General features: G+C 35.7%; 3 protein-coding genes across 4 annotated transcripts in view; 1 reads left to right on the forward strand and 2 right to left on the reverse strand.

Moving 5' to 3' along the window:
* The window catches only part of LOC143620514 (putative galacturonosyltransferase 9), a 96,857-nt gene that overhangs the window by 21,512 nt on the left and 59,298 nt on the right, over positions 1 to 16,047 (reverse strand). The gene's annotated exons all lie outside the window — the stretch shown is intronic.
* LOC143620447 (transcription factor ILR3-like) lies at positions 1,621 to 5,043 on the forward strand. The gene is made up of 5 exons (XM_077092147.1): positions 1,621 to 1,747; positions 3,983 to 4,045; positions 4,322 to 4,399; positions 4,475 to 4,637; positions 4,704 to 5,043. The coding sequence occupies exons 1-5, from the start codon at positions 1,629 to 1,631 to the stop codon at positions 4,965 to 4,967; spliced, it is 687 nt and encodes a 228-aa protein (XP_076948262.1). The 5' UTR covers positions 1,621 to 1,628; the 3' UTR covers positions 4,968 to 5,043.
* Positions 6,231 to 12,756, reverse strand: LOC143620512 (autophagy-related protein 18f-like). 2 transcript variants are annotated; one of them, XM_077092198.1, is made up of 8 exons: positions 12,550 to 12,756; positions 11,139 to 11,591; positions 10,115 to 10,543; positions 9,396 to 9,611; positions 8,608 to 9,303; positions 7,822 to 7,988; positions 6,584 to 6,895; positions 6,231 to 6,371 (listed from the first exon to the last, which is right to left on the reverse strand). In XM_077092198.1, exons 1-8 carry the CDS (start codon positions 12,754 to 12,756, stop codon positions 6,335 to 6,337), a joined length of 2,517 nt encoding a protein of 838 aa, XP_076948313.1. In that variant the 3' UTR covers positions 6,231 to 6,334. The 2 variants fall into 2 exon arrangements, with proteins under 2 accessions (XP_076948313.1, XP_076948314.1); XM_077092199.1 differs by having other exon boundaries at positions 6,274 to 6,357; positions 6,572 to 6,895.

Below are 16,047 nucleotides of genomic sequence, written 5' to 3' on the forward strand. Positions count from 1 at the left end.
AGGAATTACCTCTTCACATCTTGGGCAATTCAAGATACCAACCCATTTAATCAACCACAACTCCCCTTCCGTAATCAAATATGGAGAATCAAGAACATAATCAGTTTACAGAACATATTAACCAAATTGGTCAAATTAACCTAATTGATCACAATAATCTAATCGAAGTAACATAATTGAACTTAATTGCAACACTTACACAAACACAAGAACCGACGACCCGGGTTAGCTTCAGTCTTGGAAAATCGATAGCATGTAGCAGCACCACATGAGTAGATGACATTCGACACATCATAATTGGAGTACGATTTCAACGAAAAAGATCGAAGACAGCGAACTGAAACGACCATTTAGGTTTAACTCAATTAAAATCAGCAATTAGGGGCAACATAATAATTGCACACTTTGTTTGATGTCTTCACTTGAATTGCAAAAAAAAGACCACCATAGGGGTCTTATCTGGGAAATGGCCACCACAAGGTTGAAAGCTGCGTTTTGGGTTTCACCACATGGACCATAATTGCAATTAAGTCTTTTCCTTATTATAGACCAACGTTGTGGGAATGTTGAGTTTGGAGTCTTTATCTTCAGCATGAGTCCGCTATTATCGTATGCAACCAATCAAAGTTTATTTGGAGTAGTTTATAAAATGTTAATGTAATTAACTGTATAAACATGTCTAGTTGAGCCGTTCATGAGTTATTGGAGGTCCACATGTTAAAAGTTTGAATCCATCCGAGTTTAAATGAGCTAGTGCCTGAACTGAAACTCATTTAATAAATAAGCATGATCTCGAGCTCAAGTCTAAAGTAGCACTCATTTAGTAAACAAACTTTCATCTAAGCTTATTTAACATACCGGATTTGACTAGTCCCACAAATCTAACCAAGCTTATTTTTATAAAATAATTTAATTATCCTTATTCTTTTGTAAGTTTTTAAGTGATTACTCTATATCAGAGATGCACACACACAGATACCGGTTAACCAACCCGACCCAACGAATCGAGCCGGTTTTGAACAAATTATATAGGAACATGTTTAGAAGTTGGTTTATAATTCTCATCACTGAAACCAGTTCCAAACCAATTTAACCGAACCAAACCAACTTAAAACTTGTCAAGAAACAGATTTTTGTTTGTACTCAACCTGGTTTTGACTTTTTGTTTGACAAACCCAAACCGGTTTTCCCTTTGAATCATCACTTACTGTACGATAGCGGTGCACAAACAAACCGGTGAACTAGTTTATACACAAACAAACCCGATACACTAACCAGTTAGCACCCGGTCCAAAGAAAAGTGGTTAGTACCCAATTCAACCCGGCGGTTAGAAACCGGTTTATAATATTGATTTTCGAAACCGGTTAACCGAACCGGTTATCAGGTTTTTTTTAACCAGTTTTTTTGGGTTATTTACTGGTTTAGTTATATCTGAAACCGGTTATACCGGTAGGGGTTTAGTTGAGTGTAGGCGCAACGTCATTATGGGCTTTTAGTGGGCTGAAAGTAACCCAAAACCACGATAAAGTTTACCACCGACGAAACTTCCGTCGTCAGCAAATTAGTACCGCATTCAGAAAGAATAAAAAACAGAGTCCAATTGTAACCCAGCCAGCGGTGGATAACGATGGTTTCCCCGGAGAAGAGTGATTGGATGTTCAACTACGGCTTGATCGATAATGCTGCTGGTCCATTCCTCACTCCATCCGCCTGGCCCATCTTCAATGCCTCTTCATCTAACCCTAGGTACGCACCTATTCCTTGTTTTATTTATTATTAATTGTGCAATTGACCTAATTTCGGTGCTCACCAATCGGATGAATTCATTAATAATAGTTGTATCGATTCATGTGCTGGTGTACTACTTTAACAAATTTAGGGTTTTTGTTACTCAATTTGGGATTGCGGATTAAGATTAGATTAGGGCGCTTGAACGACTGACTTTTATGCACAATGTTCCTTTCATATACAACTTTTTCATTAACTGCCTGTGTTGGAAATATCCGCCCTTGACTGATTAGTTTTTAGCTAATTGCCCAAATTAACAGCTAATCGGCTAAATCGCCCCTAGTCAGGTCTAGTCAGATCAAATCGCCGCCCAATAACCGGACAATTTGGCCATTTCGGCTAACCTTTGTTAATTACATGTAAAAATGTGTATATGTATATATAAAACTGTGAACCACATATGAAAATGTGTGTGTGTGTGTGTGTAACTGAAAGTTAGAGTCTAAGCAGTTAATGCGGAAAAATATCGGATATCGGTCGAGGACCGATATTTGAGATATCGGTAATCGCTGTGGGATATCGGTGATTTTAATATGATGCAGAATTTTTATATATATCAATTTAACACTAACAATTCAGTGTATTCTCCTACTATTAACAAGTTATCCTTTTGCAACTTGCAAAACACTAACAATTGTAGCAAGTAGGAACTGATTAAGACTCAAAACACGAACATTAAACACTAAAAGTTGAAAATTGAGTCTTAAAACAATGATGTCGGTCAATATTGCCGGTGTTATCGGTACCGATATTTTGACTGATATTTCACATGAGGACCGATAACCGAGATACCACCAAGATTGACTGCATAGGTTAGAATTACAAATTCTAATACGATTAATCGCTAGCCTCTAGCCCCACTAGCCGACTAGCGTAGCACCTAGCGAGTTCTACAACACCGTCAACTACTTTATGCTTAGATATCATTTTGCCTAGTGGAACTGATAGAGTATTAGAGGTTTTATCTGTCAGTTAGTATGCAATCTATTAGTTTGTATTACTTGGTAGTTACAAGTTTATAAGTTAGGCACCAACCCTAAATTTTAAAAACTGGAACAAAAAGTACAGCCAATATTTGCAAAGAATATGTCGTTGCAGAAGGAGATTGCTGATGTTGCAAGTATTTAAGTTGCAACATTTGTTTTGTTAAAATCGATATACTTGAACAAATCAACAAATAACCAATGCAATGGCCCTTTAAATAATAGACCCAAATTTGAAAGAGAAGAAACCCTAAACCAACTCAAATAGTTACTAAACAGCCACTAAGACACTTTATCCCAAGTCGGTACCCAGCTCGGCCCTTCACAGCTTAGTACGCCAATTTACTTGCACCGGCCCTCACCCTTATATCTTATTGGAAATCCAGAAGAAGGAAAGAAGGCAGCAAGGCTGCTGTTGTTTGTGATAGTACAGAGGAAGACAAACCACCAGCCAAGCTGCTGGGCATACAAATCAAGGTGGACAGAGCCCCATGATCTCGATAAAAATTCATCATATATTTTTTACCTTATTAATTTAGTATGCAGTTTATTAGTTTGTATTGGTGGGTAGTTAGCATGCAATTTATTTTTTATTTGGTACTGTAAAACTAGATGCAAGTCACAATGCTTAAATTAGAGAAGTACAAGTCACTTCCCTAGTTTAATTCTCTTGGGGTAAGTTAGAGAAATCTAAATCACTTATGGTTCTCTGGAAACCAAAGAGAGTAGATTTGTATGTGAAATGTATTTTATAGGGGTGATTAGTATTGCTTATTCGAACAGCTTTTGCGTAACCACTAATAATAATAGGTTCAAAATGCGCAATCTCAAACTACTTACTGGAAAAACTTACTTCACCCTAAAATAAGTAGATATGCATAGACCCTTTTCCTCACCCAACACTTGTAGGTGCTTTTCAGCCTTTAATATATGCAATAAACAAATAGGCTGTTTAAATAAGCCATCCCACAATACTCCTTAGGTGCATAGTTATAATCTTTTGCAAGTGAAAGCTGAATACCATCAACATGGGTCTCTATGCCTTTGTATCCGAGAATCATTTCAGCTTATATTAACGTTCAAGGTTTACTATGCGTTCTTTCTTCCTCACAGTTTCAGTTATTGTTTTATGTTCATATCTATGTTCGTTTCATCGTTCATTTGTACGCTTATTCACCTCTTCACCCTGCTTGCTTAATCTTGCTTTTAGTGTGGAATGTGATGGCTCGCTTGCAAGTTCAGATGGCCATAAGGAAACTGGTTCAAAAAAGCGGTAATTATTGCTCTCATCTTTACAAGATTTTTAACCTAAGTAAACTTGTTTTATAGTCTTATGTACCTACAGTTTGGGTTTCTTTTTAATAAAACTACATCATTTATTCCTTTATATATGGATTCTTTTGGGACGCTTAAACTCCTTGTAGTTGTGTAAGTTTTTTCATTGGACAATGCTAGTAGCAAAAGAAACAAATAAATGAATTTATTGTCTAAAATGCTTCCATACTTGATTCACATTTTAGAAAACTATATTTTACCTTATGTACAACAGGGGAAGAGCTGAACCATCCAATGGTACAAGTTCCAAAGCATGTAGAGAGAAATTGAGGAGGGATAAACTAAACGACAAGTATGCCACACTCTTTACTTTATACTTCGTGCTTTTTTGTTAATCTTAGTGTTGACAATATGGCATAACAATTAGGTTTGTTGAATTGGCTACAATTCTTGAGCCTGAGGGACCCACTAAAACAGATAAGGCTGCTATTTTGGTTGATGCTGTGCGAATGGTGACTCGATTAAAAAATGAAGCACAAAAGCTAAAGGACTCGAATTCAGATCTCCAGGAGAAAATTAAAGAACTCAAGGTACTCCCATCTTGGCATCTGTACTTACTTTCTATTCAACTATGCTAATTCACTTAACGCATGTAGTCTGAGAAAAACGAGCTCCGAGATGAGAAGCAGAGGCTAAAGGCTGAGAAAGAGAAACTTGAACAACAAGTTAACACAATGAACAGCCAACCTAGTTTCATGGGCCCGCCACCTGTAATGCCTGCTGCATATCCTGCAGGCCAAGCAATGGGACATAAGTTGGTTCCTATCATAAGTTATCCTGGAATGGCCATGTGGCCATTCATGCCGCCTGCTGCTGTTGACACCTCACAGGATCACGAGCTCCACCCTCCGGTTGCTTAATTTGGCTTCAGTATTAATTCTCATGGTCCGTTTGTTGTTTGTTTGATGATTGTTAGGTATCATTGTGTAATTTATGGTTTAAAAATATGGTATCACATACTTTGTAAGTTATTATACTTGTGACATCTTTGGCAAGTAATATCTATAAGGTTTACCGTTTATTAAGGTTTCTGTTGGTGGAAATGCTGTTTTACCTGGTTCAGTTAAAAGAATAAATCTTGATGACAGGTGATTTAGTATGAATCGAGTTTTATGACTGAAACTAGTTCCTTCCAGAAACCAGGGTCGATATAAAAACCTGTACTCACTTCCAGCTGTTTCTTTCCTTTCCTTTAATACATTGTATCTCCTTTCCTTTCCCCAATTCTTTTCTATTGGAAAGAAAGTTTTCACACTTTAAAACCTCACATTTTCCTTTCTTTTCTTTTCTCCCCCCTTAAATGAAACTTGTGAACACAAAGCGTTAAACTTTCCATTCCTTTCTTTCCAAAAGAAAAACCTTGAAATATGCCCACTCTATCTTTCAATCCATTTCATTTTCTTTCTAAAACTCGGGAATAGCATTTTAAACTAGCAAAAGGGAGACATATAACACATGGTTTTGAAAGCTGGATCAGTCTCTTAATTGTTTTGTGCACAACAACACAACGTTTGGATCATCATTTGGATCTGTAGAGGTTGAATGGGTTGATCATGGTTGAACTTGAGTGTTCATGAAATGAAGTTCCGTGTTTTTTAAGTTGACTGAATTGTGTTATTCCAACTTTTGAAACTTGATCGAAACAGATTTGGAAAAACTAATTAAACTTGAACTATTCGAATTTAAGTTAAATCTGATTCAAACAGTTAGGAAAAATGTTTCTTTACATCTTCAAAATCTCCAAGAACTAGAATTCTTTAGACATTAAAAAAGCAGATCTATAGAACTAATAAAACATAATGGTCGAAAACCCAAGTGGCAACATCTTAAAAATATAATTACTTACCAGATTCAAAAGAGAGTGGAAAAGCCTAAACTGTAAGCTCATTTTACAAATGATTTTTTTTTTTTTGAACTCAACAGTAAGCCAATAAATTAGATACATAGGCCCATGCAAGATTTGGTGCGATTCAAACTTCTAGTTTTTTTAAGTTCGATTGAAAAGGCAAGCACTTGATGCTCTGCCGTCGCAGCATAAACTTTTGAAATGAAAAACAACTCAACACACATAAAAACATAAAGCAGCAGCAGGATGAAAAGTAGTTGCACATGAGTATCCACATCATTTTACAACTAATATTATTGAGGTGTATTTTACAAAAGACAGTAGCGAAAACAACAAACCCACACCTCACAAGATAAGAGCCCTCAACTTCCACTGCTCTCATTATTCTTCACCACCATACAGGCCTGCAACATGAAAACTTTAATCTACATGCCAATTCCAACCCATTAAAAAAGAAACATAAATTATTAACTTAACTCCCCAACCGACACATATTGACCAGCCAATTTTGACCGGTTACCCAACTTGCCTGTTATGACACCAAATCCAGCCAGTCTGTTTCACCACCCATATAAGCCTATAACCTTGACGGGCTAAAGCTTTAAAAAAAACTCTTACCTTTAATCAAACTCATTGCCTTGATCTTCAAATTGGTTCTCAAGTTTCTGATCTATGTAAGTATTTACAAGCTCGGACTGGGTCCCACTCACTGAGTGCTCTCTATTATCTACAGTCTCAGGTCGAGTGTGAGATATTGGACACCTGTCACTATTTACAAAGCCACTTGAATCATCTATTGGCATTTGACCAGCAGCATCCTCCCCAGTTTCTGCATTGCTATTATCAAGTCCACCATCTGTTATATGGTCAAAGCTGCTCCCATTTTTAAAAAGCTTTTCGTGTTCATACAACCCGTTATTGTTGTAATCTATATCAGGAACTCTGGATAACAAAACTTCTGAAGTTAAATGATAATGATGATGATGATTAAAAAAAATAAATAGTAATTGGGAAAAAACAAATATGATGATACGATAAGTGAACTTCATTAACTTATTATAAAAGCACCTACCTACCAGCAATGGGAGCGTGTGACAATCACCCATGATGATAAAGAATACTTTATATTGGTGTCAATTTATATACTTGTTTGTAAAAATAAGCAGATTTGCATGTGTGTGTGTGTGTGTGTGTGTTTAACCCAGATGTTTATACGTGGCAATTTCAACCCATTTGCTTGCAGGTCATTCGGGTTATGCATCTCTAACAAGCATATATAAAAAATTAGCTTTACAAAAACAGTTGGATCAAAAGTCTAATAGATTGTACTTAGGCTTGTAAATGAACCAAAAGAACATGAATGTCGCATTCGTTCGTCTCACGGATCACTTTAACCAAACAAACAACTGAACACAAACAAGTAGACGAACAGGGTTTTCTTGTTCGTGTTTTTTTATTAAGAACATGAGCATGTTCTTGTTAATTCATGTTTGCTTGTTTTAACTAAATAAACAAAAATTTTGTTCATGTTCACTCTTTATTAAATAAACAAACTTCCCGCCAAACGATTCACAAACAGTTCACTGAACATTTGGTTCACTTGCATGCCTAATTGTACTTGTATAATGCATAAACTTCCCCAATCATTTTATTCAAAAGTCACAATGAAAATAATACGACTTTTGTAAGAATATTTGACAAACTACATAATCAAAATTAGTCATCTCAACCCATTTTGACTCAACACAGAAAAGTACATTTAGACCAATCACCCAACCTACCCAACCCGCCCATTTTGTCCCGGCTTCTAAGTCCATAAATTCACCATATGAATCAAAATTTGGTGAATTGCTTCTACATATTCATACCTGGTTGTTTGCATCTTGGGTTCCCAAATATGACCAACAGCAGGAACCAAATATCTAGACCTTGCTTCAACGGTGTGGGTTTGAATCTTTTCTATCTCAAATTCACCCCGTGAATCATTTACCCGGTCAACATTAATATCATCGGCAATCAAAGATTGAAACTTTATCTGCAAGAATCAACAAAAACAGAAAAGAAGAGTCACCTGGTAACTTGCAGAACAAGTAAAAAACTAGGCCTATAAATGAACCGCACGACCAATGAACAGTTCGTAAACTGTTCAGCAGGAAGTTCGTTTATGTTTGTTTATTTGGTTCGTTTATGTTTGTTTATTTAATAAACGAACGAACATGAACATAAAATATTCATTAAGCACATTTAGTTGAACAAACAAACATGGGCATGTGTCGTTAATTTATGTTTGTGAACGTTCGTTCATTTGAATTCATTTATGTTCGTTAGTTTACGTTCGTTAACATGTATTCATTTATTTATTTTTTTTGGGCGATTACAACTTAGTCTAGGTTTATTAACTTTTTAGGCTCAACACAGTGTTCTTCACATTACTTTAAATTGTTTTAGCACAGTTATGCTCATTCAAGTATGTTCAGTTATATTAGTTTGTTTATGTTCATGAACCATCCGTTTATACTGTTAATGAATGAACATAAGTGAACACGAACATGTTCATTTTCTTAACAAACGAACACGAACAAGAAAACACCATTCGTTTAGTTGTTCGTGTTAAATCGTTTGTTGGATTAAAGTTAACGAATGAAAGTGTTTACCTGCACTCTTGCCCATAGTGGGGTCTGCAATTGGTGCGGATGCAATTCAATTTCAGAAATATACCCATGGTTTTTTAACTCGTGACCGACATTATCTTTCTTGATTTTACTCATACCTTCAAAATAATCGTTTCCATTTTCTGTTCTTTCAGGAAATACTTTTCTATTATCTGTATGCCCGTTTTCACCATAAATATCAGCGTTTTCTTCTCGATCCCTTCTGTTTTGTTTACTACAAATGTTCCACTTCTGAATCGGCTCAACATTTAAATTTGAATCATTATCAGGTGAGAATGATTTATAAGCATTATCCAATTCAGATGATAATCTTAATGCATATTGTATCACACAACCAGAAGAAAACACAAGCATATGGTATTTTGACAGTGTGGGACCGGAAACTGCGCATTGATGGAATGCAGATGCAATAACCCCTGAATATGAGTTTATTTTACTGGATGCCGCCACAGCCGCCGCCCCGGTCACCACATTTCTCCACCCGTTATTTCCACTTCTTATTCTGCTGACAGCAGATAGTGTAACCGGCGGCTTATTGGCAGCATCATAATTGGACTGTATAATATTATTATTAACTGGGATTTCTGATGGAGAAATAGCAAATAGATGGCTGGTGCCTCTTGATGAACTTATGGTGATCCAACGGCTGTCTATACTGAAACTTATGTCCTGTATCACCTGAGTTTTTTTGGTTAAAATATTAGTCTTAAATAACAGAGAAACCAAAATAGTAATTAAAAAAAAAAGATTGAAAAGTTGAAGTATCGTACGGTGTTTGTAAAACCACGTTGAAGCTTGTAAAGATGTATGTACGATGCACCGTTTGTGGCTCCCGGTATTATACGAAAAACATTAAAATTATGACCATGAACAGAAGCTGTCACCAATAATGTACCGCTGGGATCGAAACATAATGATGCGATTGGACTATCGTGTGCCTTAAACTGAGCAATTACTGATTTGCTCACAACATCTCTAACAATAACCTGATAAAAAAAAGGTGAATTCAGTATTCAATTATCCATAATTAAAATGCCTGCATTGATACTGAGGTCGAAATAATTTTTAATTTAATATTGTTCAACATCATTTAACATTTCTTTGTTTACATAATAAAGAGCAAATGTCAAACTGCAATATGTTTTTGGATGTGGTCCTTTATGGAAATATAACTATTGATCCGTTTTGGAAATTACAAGCTTTTTTTAAAACCCGCTCGACCACTTTGGTAATTATAGATTAAAGATGAAAAAACTTATCAAATTACAAAATAACAAAAAGAAATTATTTAACTATCAATAAGAACCAAAAAAAGAACTTCAATTACCCAAGTAGGCAGCTCAAAAAGGCTTATAGTTACTAAAACAGATCAAGAAAAGTTATAATTACCAAAATGGACCACCACCAAAAGTAAAATTAGTCACAATTAGTTCAATATCAAATTACACAGAAGGTTAAAAAGGTAACTTTCCATCATTTAAACACATACCATTCCAACATTCTCGGTATCTGGTAACCGACCATTAGGGTTTCCACGATCTTTCCGTGCAGGGTCACTTAACGGCTGAGAAACGTTGTCACCCGGTAAAATCTCAGAGTAATATCTAGAAAGCTTCTTGTAACCAATATCCCCAAGTGTAACGATTCCTACAGCAAGCTGTTTGCTTGATTGTTTTGCGTAGTGTGCAACAATGCTACCATTTGAACCATTGGAAGTAAAAGTTTTAGAGTGAGTAAGATGTTGTGGGCTAACACGTGTATTTGGTAATGCCACAATACTACCACTGTAAGTAATCCATCTGGGACCCACAGCAAGTGGTCCCAATCCTATGTTTTCAAACCGTGAAGAGGTTGTTAAAATAGGATTTGTGAGAATCGTGTACTCCCTTTCTAATGTTGCAACATCAAAACAGTGTACCTGTAGATTGTAACGATAAACAATTATACATATGAGGTATATAAGTGTATCACAAAACTAGGGACAGCAATTCCTGACACGACACGTTTAAAAAATGGGTCAACCCGAACACAAACAGTTAAAAGAGTGGGCTGACCTGTAAACCCGTTTAAGAGCGTTTAAAGATGTTAATATTTTGTTTTCAGAGATAAAAGTGTTATTATTTAAAGTCACATATTTTGGTTTTTTATTTTTCATATAACTATTAACTTTTGAAAGTGAAATTAATTTCCATTTTGAAACTTTTTATCTAATCTTTACTTCCAGCAACTATTATATTAGTTTTAACTGCCCATTTTCCGTTTGTTCCCATTAGCTTATTCCAAATCTCAAGTTAAATATGTTATATATAAACCCAAATTTGTTAACTGGAAAGAAAGATAAATACATAAAAATAATTAGTATAACATAAATTATTATAGAGGTTTCATATGAATCAGAGTAATTAATTGTTCAAACTACAAATTGTTACCAAGTCGCTAGATATTACTCATATTTGTAAATGAACATATAACAACTCGACACAATTTACAACCCTAACAAAAATGTTTTATACCTGTGCTGCTTGTAAAACAGCAACAATGCGGGAACTGCATCTTACAGAGTAAACAACTGATCTGAACTTCAATTCTTTAACGTAAGATTGAGATTTTAACGAATAGAACCATACAACAGTAGGCACATACCCACCATTTATCTGATCATGATTATTTTTTACACTACCGTTGATAGAAACGGAGGGCCCACCCTGAGTATTAAACGACCCGTCGGCGCAGATAACCAACAGAGGGCGATCATCTGGATATTCAACATGGGAATGGTTTGATACAGCTGGTTTTGGCAGTATTTGCATAAAGGAAACAGCACCATCATATCTAGAGACTATGTTGCGCACATTGTTTGCATCTTCAACATCCCACACTTGGAAACCATATTGATATCCGAGTAATAGTAGTCGGCGCGAGATCCCACCCTCACATTCCAGCTTGTCAAATCCAGCCCATAGCACCTTTTGTTGAAAAAGTTAGATAAGTCACGGCTCATTCCCGAGTATTAAAAACCGATAAATCTATCTATTACATGTGTGTACAGAAAAGATATGCAACAATCTGTATACCACACAACCAATAAAGCTATCTATTATTTGAAAGTCATGAATATATGCCAAGGTTTGTTACACCAAAATGTAACTTACTTTCAACTTTTTCCCGTTGTATACAAGAAAAACATCATTTTTTTTACATTTGATGAATTGATCTGACATACTTGCAACTTTTTTTACCACTTATGTAAGTTACCTTCTATAGCATATAAAATAATGACATGGCATGCCGCCATGTTGATAAAAAACTGATGCCGCGTCATCGTTTTACCTGCTATGGCATGTAGCGTGGTAAAATATATATCAAGATGAACCACTAATAAGTGAGCTATTACATACAAACCTATAACTAAAACCTATTACAGGAAGCAACTCTAGCGTTAGGATAGTTGAACTAATGCATGACAACTAATAACCTAAAGTAAACAGTAAACCATGACAAAATACTATGCACAGGTAATAAATGACCAGATGTAACTCATAAAAAAAATCTATGCATTAAGTACCAAATATCAAAACAATCATAATTCAATCCCATATATAATTAAACAGGATCTTTCCTCTACGTTCAGATTTTCATTTTGTTTCAGTTAACACCAAAAACTTTACACTTTTAGTTTTAGATCTCAAATAGGCTTGACAGTTTATTTATTAAAGAATAAAGAAACTTCACGTTTGGACTCACAATTGTCACATTGCAAATCAAAGATCACAATCAACATAAAAATATCTCAGCCTCACTATTTACATATTGAAGACACAGGATATGCATTTAACTTCATTTAAACCATGCATTAACAAATAAAATGCTAGATCCACTTACAAACACGCAAACAACCTTCTATTTACGAAAGATTACCCTCACCTGATCAGGAACTGCATCACTATCACGGTCCACAATCGCAGCCGAAGCTGCAGACCTAACAGTAGACGCAACGGTGGAAGCACCAGATGACACAATCCTCAAGTAGCTCGAGAGTGACCGAAATGAACTCGGTATGAATCCATTATTACCGCCAATCCTACCACTACCACCGCCACCATACCTCTGCTTCTGATCAATCCTCCTCATCACCAAACCTCAAAACCACACCACAAATTCAACCCTAGCCTCCTCCTTTCAGCACTGTCATAACCTAAACCTAAAACCTAGTTCCCTCACACAACCACATCAAACAACCTGTTGTCATAACTCACAAAGCCTCCACACATCATAAACATCAAGGCGATCGGAACTATTAACAGTTGAAAGCGATCAAAACAAAATCGAATCCTTCAGCAAAAAACAAGGAAGGATTTGAGTGATTGATGTATTTACAAAGCAAAGAATCTGATAAACTAACAGCAGAAAGTGATAGATTATGAACGGAAATGAATTGAAATAGTTAGGGTTTTGTTTTTTAGGTAAGTAAATTAAAGATGAAATTGAAAGAGGTAGTATATTATATACATCTAAATCTAACTGGATAGATGAGAATAATAATAGTTATAGGATTAATAATAATAAGAAGAAGAAGAAGAAGAATCGAATTGAGTGAAGAAGTTGCGAAATGGATAACGAACTGAATCGAAGAAATTTATGGAAACAAAGAAAAGAAAAGAAAAGAAAAGCCCGTCCCACACGTCTCGTCTTCAACCTTACTTTCCTTTCGTCGGCTGAGTTTTACACTTTCGCCCCTTGCCTTGTTGCTTTGCTTTGATTTTATCTTCTTCTACTTTTATTATTGTTTGCTTTCGAATCGTAACGGATTTATTCGGAAACCACAAATTGATGAGGAGGTGGTGTTGAATTTGATTTTGGATTTTATGGTTTGGTGGTGAATGGTGATGATTAACATGTATTAAATAAATCGAATTTACTGTACAGGACTGGTATTAAAAGCAAGATTAACTCTATCACCGATATTAAAAGCAAGGTTTTCTAAATTAAAGTTACACACGCGAATGAATTCAGCATAAATCTTTCAATGGAGAAAGGTTTTTTACCCAAGAGAAGGCAACTGTTTTTTGCTTCACCCAAGATTCTTGCCACTGGTGTTGGAGAATACCTTTTTCGTGTCTTGCCCTCCAAATACGGCAACACGTAGGGAGTATGATCACTTGTACGAGATCTTTCATTGAGAACATTAATATTGGCGGGATTCCACACCAGTGACGTAATTCGAATAATTCCTACCAAACAACACACTCGATTTGACAAGAAGTGAATAAATACTCAATTGTCTTGGTTGACTAATTTCACCAGGAGCATGTCATCGGCCCGATATTAGTGCCTCTTGTTTCTAGCGCTTTCTTTGCAGGGGTCTTTCTGCTACCACCCTTCACAAAAAAAAAATGCTTACTTTTAACGAGAGTTGAACACTCCATTTGATGATTCGATTACTTCATGAGATAACATGTGTTATGACCAATTTCACCGTTTAGATTAATTAATTGAAATTTGCTTGAATTCACTGACTTCCAAGGCTAGGCTAAGTAATGTTTACATGAACCATATTTTCTAATAACTAAGCTAAGCGTATTTTACAAACGAAACCGATCGATTCACGTACATTAAAAATTGAAACATTGGGGGGTTTGGTTTAAATGAATAACCATACTTAGCCTTGTTCATCTAAAGGATAGACCTCCGGTCAGATGAATGGATGACCGACCGACCGGGTTTTCACAAGTGTTGGTGACTTTTGGAGTGTTTGTCAAGGAGTATTGAACTTTCGTAGGTGACCTATGTATGATAGATAATTTATTTAATTAAAATCAATAAGACAGTGATTACATCGAAACAGAAAGTAAGCAGGTAACAAGCTGTGCCGCTACCTCTTTTTGAAACCTATGCATTAACTTTTATTTAGAATTATTCATGGTCTTCACACAGAATATGTGGAGGTTGGGTCCTAAACTGACACACCCCAACCTAGGACGGAAATACCGGGGCACGAACTATTGGTTCACAGCTCACAAGACGCTATCATACAATATTTATTATGACAAATATCTAAATTACTTTATTAATTTTAAATCAAGTACATAAGTCTCAATCAATTATAAATAAAACCAAAACAAATAATATAATAACAACTTGCCTTTAATTTATAACCTAAAGTCCAGTCTATGTGATCTTCAACTTTCACTTCAAACCAAAGCATAACCAACAATATGCGTATAAAATAGAATATATTTGTCAACAACACATGTTGAATAAGTAATCATCAAATTTTGATGATAAATATAATACATAAGATGTAAGCAAACCAATATTGTAAGAATCAACAATTAAACAATGAGCAATTAATTGATGTCGTTTGACTATTGCTTTGCGAATTGGGCTTTGGCTACTAAGAAGAAATAAATACAAATAATGGTGTTAGCTGATGTAACACCATGAAAATTTTCAACATAAATTTTAGCCAAAAATGTCAATATTCAAAAGTTTAGGGATTTAAAACAAAAATTTTGATTTTTCTTTTCTTTGCGCTATGCGAAATATTAATTACAATCCCTTCGCGCTACACGAAATAACCAGCACGAAATCTGAGATAGAGCTGGGTCGTGTTATGCAAAACCCTGTTAAGTAATGAGGTACACGTGTCAACACGTGGCACAATTGTACAGGCCACGTGCCAAGAAGTGGCAGGTTGCTACTTCGCGCGACGCAAATGGCTATGAGTTGTGTCCTTCGCGCTAAGCGAAATAGCCAAATTTTGGCTATAAAAGGGGTATGACGGGTTTGAGTCATTTCATCCCAAAACTCACATGATTTTGCGATGCGAAATTTTTCTTTTTCTTCGTTTTTACCATTTAATGGCCATTTTACTTCGTGACTCTTCCTTATGACCCGATTTGACCCTTTTTAAGGGTTTTGGGTTGTACCAACTTTGTATACTTGCGTTTTATAAGGCCCGAACATCACATTTTTACCATATAACATTCTCGTGGGGTTATAACTTATCAAGTTCATGTTTTTCTTCCATCATATACCCCGATCTATCTTTCTATCGGTTTGCATGTTGAATCCGATCTAAAACTTAACCTTTAAAACCAAAACTCACCTTTTGTTGGTCTCGGGCTCGGATCTGGACAAATCCGTGGAGCTTGGTGGTGTTTCTTGTTGTTTTATGGTGTTTACACCCAAGATTCTTCCTTCCTTTTGCTTGGATCCAAATCCGAATTGCTAGAGAGAAAGTGTGTGTTTTCTAGTGTGTGTGTTGTGTAAAGAAATGGTGAAAGGATGGAGAATGGCCTTATATAGGGAGCCATGGGCCCCACCATCCACCTCCATTCCAATCTTATTCAAATACAAACACGCACACAACCAAACTAATGACACACCGATAAAAATAAAACTTTCCGTTATTTATTAATT

Source organism: Bidens hawaiensis, unplaced genomic scaffold (genome assembly GCF_021521415.1).
Source record: "Bidens hawaiensis isolate Kalapana, Puna unplaced genomic scaffold, B.hawaiensis_p1.1 tig00002572_1, whole genome shotgun sequence".
NCBI lineage: Eukaryota > Viridiplantae > Streptophyta > Magnoliopsida > Asterales > Asteraceae > Bidens > Bidens hawaiensis.